General features: G+C 67.8%; 1 protein-coding gene across 2 annotated transcripts in view; it reads right to left on the bottom strand.

Moving 5' to 3' along the window:
- Positions 1–6: 6 nt before the first annotated feature.
- AP5Z1 (adaptor-related protein complex 5, zeta 1 subunit) overlaps positions 7–4,573 on the bottom strand; it is an 11,320-nt gene continuing 6,753 nt past the window's right edge. The window contains exons 9-18 of one of the 2 annotated variants that reach the window (XM_012732046.1): positions 4,361–4,523; positions 4,084–4,180; positions 3,858–3,960; positions 3,060–3,202; positions 2,592–2,735; positions 2,364–2,475; positions 2,005–2,102; positions 1,310–1,442; positions 1,022–1,236; positions 7–838 (exon numbers count right to left, since the gene is read on the bottom strand). In XM_012732046.1, the coding sequence (XP_012587500.1) occupies positions 535–838; positions 1,022–1,236; positions 1,310–1,442; positions 2,005–2,102; positions 2,364–2,475; positions 2,592–2,735; positions 3,060–3,202; positions 3,858–3,960; positions 4,084–4,180; positions 4,361–4,523 (1,512 nt within the window). In that variant the 3' untranslated portion in view covers positions 7–534. Of the gene's footprint in view, positions 839–1,021; positions 1,237–1,309; positions 1,443–2,004; positions 2,103–2,363; positions 2,476–2,591; positions 2,736–3,059; positions 3,203–3,857; positions 4,037–4,083; positions 4,181–4,360; positions 4,524–4,573 lie in introns of both variants that reach the window. The other variant, XM_004691642.2, reaches the window with a different exon arrangement.

Here is a 4,573-nt window from a genome sequence, read left to right as displayed (position 1 = left end):
CCCCGGCAGGCCTCGGAGTCTGCTGAGAGGCACAGGAGGCCGGCCCGCGGCCAGGGGAGCTGCAGGTCTGCAAAAGTGGCAGCTCCTCCAGCCCGGCCAGAAGGGGGACGCGGACGGGCATTTCAAGGGGGCATGAGCGCCTCGGGGCTCACAGGCTGCCCGCCGCCTGTGCTGATGATGTGACTTACGGGACATCTAGGGCTCAGGGGTCCCTGGGTCCAGCCCTTGCACGTCGGCCCTGAGAAGGGCACCAGCTGCCTGGCGCGCCGGCCCCCTACCTTGCTGTGGCTGTGGGAGCTGCCACTGGGTGGAGGGAAGGAAAGCGAGCAGCCAGGCCATGTTGGGACACTTGAGGGAGGCTGAATTCTGTGTGCCTCTTCTTATCTCCAGATCAAGGAGTACCAGGGCCCACCGAGCTACTCCTGCCAGCCCGCAGAGGGCCAAGCCACAAACCGGGGCTGCTTAATACACAGCGCAGCAGGGCCGCCAGAGAGGGGTCAGCACCCCGCCACGCACCGCTGAGCTGGCCGGGCCTCACACGGAGCCCCCCGCCTGCGCCACCGCCCCTTCGCCCTGGCAGGAGATGGCCTCCTTCTCCACCAACCGGCTGACGGTGCGCAGGGCCAGGGGCAGCGCCGTGTTGCCGTCACGGTGGTAGCGGGGCTCAGACACCTCCGCGCTGGGCGTGAAGACAAACTGGGCCACGCTTGGCATCTTCAGCAGGTTCAGCAGCTCGGTGGCCCGGGTGCGCACGGCCGCCGCGTCCGCCTCGCCGTGGGCTGAGCTCATGGCCGGGCTCTGGGCCAGGGTCCTCATTTTGGACAAGAACAGAGAGACCCTGCGGGCGAAGGGCGTGCGGTCAGACGCACTCTGCGCGGCGGGGCCGGCTCCCGGAGCCCCCGCTAGCATGGCCGAGTAGGGTGCGCGGCTCAGAGTGCCCGCACAGCCCAGCCACCCAGCCAGACCCTGCCGCGGACACGCCATCCGCCACTGGGCCCCTCCTCCCGCCCCTAACCAGTACCGAGGGATGAGGTCTTGACTCCGGGAGGCCAGCTTGGTCAGTGTGGTCATGAGCACGGTGATGACCTGCGGCGGACACTTGGGGAGGGCGGCAGAGGGGCGGGACTGGGCGACCTCAAACAGCAGGGCTTCCAGGGCCTCAAAGAACTTGTTGATCTGCTCCACGGTACATCGCCGGTCCCAGGACACTGACAGGTACTCGCCGACGGCCCACACCTGGTCAGGGACCGGCCTCAGCCCGCGCCCAGGCCTCCTCTCAGGGGAGGGACGGGCGCGGGCCTGGCCTTACCACGCAGGTGAGCATGCTCCCTCTGCTCCGGACGCCGCTCGCGCTGCCCACGAACTCCAGCAGCTCCTTCGCCAGCTCCACCACCAGGGAGGGCCGCAGCTGACACAGGGCCAGGAACTGGGCGCTCAGCACCCTGCCCAGAGGAGGGGACCTGGGGCTTGGTCCTCTGGCCAGCCCAGACCACAGCCCCTCAGCCAGAGCAAGGGCCCAGGTGCGGGTGGAAGCACCCGCCGAGGCTGCTCCGAGGAGGGCGAGAGAGTTCTGGTCCTCAGGGAACCCAGCGCCCCGCCAGGGAGGAGGCTGGGCCAGACTCTGCTCAGTCCCGGGCCCTGGGTGAGAGGGTGAACAAGTGCCGATGTGTCGGGCCTTCAGCAAGGGGACAGTGGGAGAGGGACCTTCGAAGGCTCTGTGGAAGGGGAACTGGGCCAGTGCTGAACACAACAGGCTTACAGGAAGAGGGAAGGACACGGAACATTCTGGATTGGTCTGAGGAGTGACCCAGGAAGTGCCAGGGAAGGCCCTGGGGGTGGAAGGATGCACACTGCTGCGGGCCCTGCCTGGAGAGCGGCGCTGTGCTGGCAGAGGGCAAAGCGTGTACCCGAAGCCATGGCAGGCGCACGTGAGGGGCATGCAACCTGGGAGCCCGGCGCTCGAGCCGTAGAGCAGTGAAGCCCCTGGGGCCGGCAGGCACCCACCTGTGCACGCGAGCCTCGTACTGGGGCACCTGGTAGAGCGAGTCGCTTCTCTCTAGAAGCAGCAGCGCCAGCCGGTTGGTCAGGGCCCTGTCAGAGAGCTGGAAGCAGAAGTGCGAGACAGGTTCAGCCCCGTCTCCTGGACGCCACCTTCTGCTGCCTCTGCGGCGCGGCGGCCACTCACGGGCTTGTTCTGGGGGGGGCTGGCGGCCTTCCGGCCAGGACCTTGGCTGGGGCTGCTGTGTGGCTGCTCTCTGACCTGAGGAGGGGCCCTTCTGCCCGCAGGAAGCTGAGGTCCCCGCCAAGGTCAAGGCCAGCGCGGGGGGGGGGGCCTTGCCGTGGGTGTGAGGCAGCTGGCTCACCTGGGCCACCGCCGAGAAGAACACCTGGAGCAGGAGCGGCACAGCCTCGGCGCACTGGACCACTCGAGCACAGCTGGCCATGGGCTGCAGCAGGTGGTGGAGCGGCGCCAGCCTGGGGACAGCACGGCCCACTGGGTGCCCGCGCCGCACCGGGACACGCACCAACGTGCGAGCTGCGCGACTGCACTCGGCCCCCACGGCCCCCCAGAGGGGCCCGGTGGCTCCTACCTCTCGGTGGTCCCACTGGCCTTGGCTCGCAGCAGGTGCTGGAAGAGGCCCTGGAACTGTGGGTCCCGGAAGGCCTCCAGGCAGCTGGGGGTCCGAAGGGAGGCGTCCCAGAGCGGCCTCTCCGCCGACACACTTGGCGACGACCTGTGAGCAGCCCGCTGCCTGAGGCTGGGCTCAAGCCCGGGCCCAGGCACCGGTCAGAGAGGTCGACGTGGCCCTGCCGCCCTCAGAGGCAACAACGATCTGAGAGGGACGGGCCGAGGTCGCCATGACACCACGGCAGTGACCCAGCAACGGGCCTTGGGGCCTGCGCCTGCGAGGTGGGGCGGAGACGAGTGTGTGCGCAAGAGCCACAGGGAGGCCCTCTGCTGGGGAGCCCTGGCACCCTCCACAGCCAGCGGACGTGCGCTGGGTGCAGGGCCGGGCGTGGGACCCAGCTGGGACGGGGCTGGGCGGCGCGGGGCTCACCTGAGCTGCAGGTCCAAGGCTGCCGTCAGACAGGGCAGGTCGAGCAGCGCGTGGAGCATCTCCAGGGCAGTGCTGGCGTCCACCAGCGAGGGCAGCAGCGCCACAAACTCAGAGGTGAGGGGCGGGCTGTTCCAGGCCAGGAACTGCAGGAACAGGACGGCGCTCGGGCAGCCCAGGGGAAGCCGGGCAGCGGGCGGCGTGGAGGCAGAGCGTCCACTGGTGGTGACCCGTCACCTGTCATGGCCCTAAACCCCATCCGGCAGGGTCCCCACCTAGCCTCCCACCTCACTGTGGCCCAGGGGTCTGAAAACACTCCTGGTTTATTCTTTCACAATTCTCTCGGTTGCTGTGTCCGCTTTTGTACTGACAACGCAATCCGTCGCTTCCACCTGCCATGGATGTTTCCTCCCTAATGAAGGGCCTGAATCTCCAGCTGACTTTGAACAGGCTGCCAGGGCGTGCCGCAAAGACACATCAAAGGCCACCACTGAACATGCCAGACAAGGCTCCCGGGTGATAACATCTGTACGCATTCTAGAACAGAACTACAAAGTCAGGCCTTCCCGAGAGCTGGCATGAGTCTTCCCCGACAGCGATGCTGTCATAAGTCACCTAGGGGCATCTCGGTCTCCGAGTCTCCCCTCTACTCCTGCCGACTGGGAGCGCCCCAGGCCCTGGGGTCCCAGCCAGCACTAGCGCGAGGCACCCACAGCGCAGGGGAGCCGGGGCCTGCACAGCCCTGTCCCTGCACCCAGGGACAGCCGGGGAGCCCGAGGGCCCAGGCACAGTCGGCTGTACCTTAAAGAGGTTGGGGAAGCTTGATCTGAGAATGCCCAGGTTCCTGCCAAACAGGTGAAGGTTGTCCCTGCAGAACTGGATGAATTCGAAGGCCAGCGCCGGGCTGTGGAAGAGTTCAGAAGGTATCCTGGTGAACAGGTGCTGGCAGATGGCCTCCGAGTCCACGGCCGCGGCCTCCCCTGAAAGGTGCCGCACGTCAGGGGGAGACCAGGCGGGGCGTCCTCACCTTGGCACGAGAGCCTCTCTGTGGCAGTCAGGCCGCCTCAGCCCACCCCGAGTGGAAGCCACCGAAACATTCTCTGAAAGGCGCATCCAGGCGCCCACTGTGGCGCCCTCAGGAAACCCAGGCAGAGTCCCGAGACCGACAGAGGTGACGTTGGAATTCGCTGCGTAAACGCGACGCAAACCCTCCGGTGCTCACAGCCCACCAGGCACTACCGATCTGCAGAGGGAAGGGCCGGCCTGCGCCGTGCCACCCCTGGCCGGGCAGTGGCGAGGCTCACCGTGGTTCAGGAAGAACTGGGCCACGGGCAGCAGCGCCCGCACGCAGGGGGGGTCCCCACACAGCCGGGCGTGCAGGGCCTTCAGGCAGGGGAGCGTGCGGTACAGGAGGGCGGGGTCCTGCCGGCAGAGCACGTCCAGCACCAGCACAGCTTCTACCAGGCACTGCGGGCCGGGCCGAGCCACTCAGGACGTGCCCGCCCGCCCAACTGCCC

The sequence above is a fragment of the Condylura cristata genome, unplaced genomic scaffold, assembly GCF_000260355.1.
Source record: "Condylura cristata isolate star-nosed mole 26May11 unplaced genomic scaffold, ConCri1.0 scaffold00032, whole genome shotgun sequence".
Lineage (NCBI taxonomy): Eukaryota > Metazoa > Chordata > Mammalia > Eulipotyphla > Talpidae > Condylura > Condylura cristata.
Note: the sequence above shows the minus strand (reverse complement) of the source record. Positions and strands in the feature narration are given on the sequence as shown.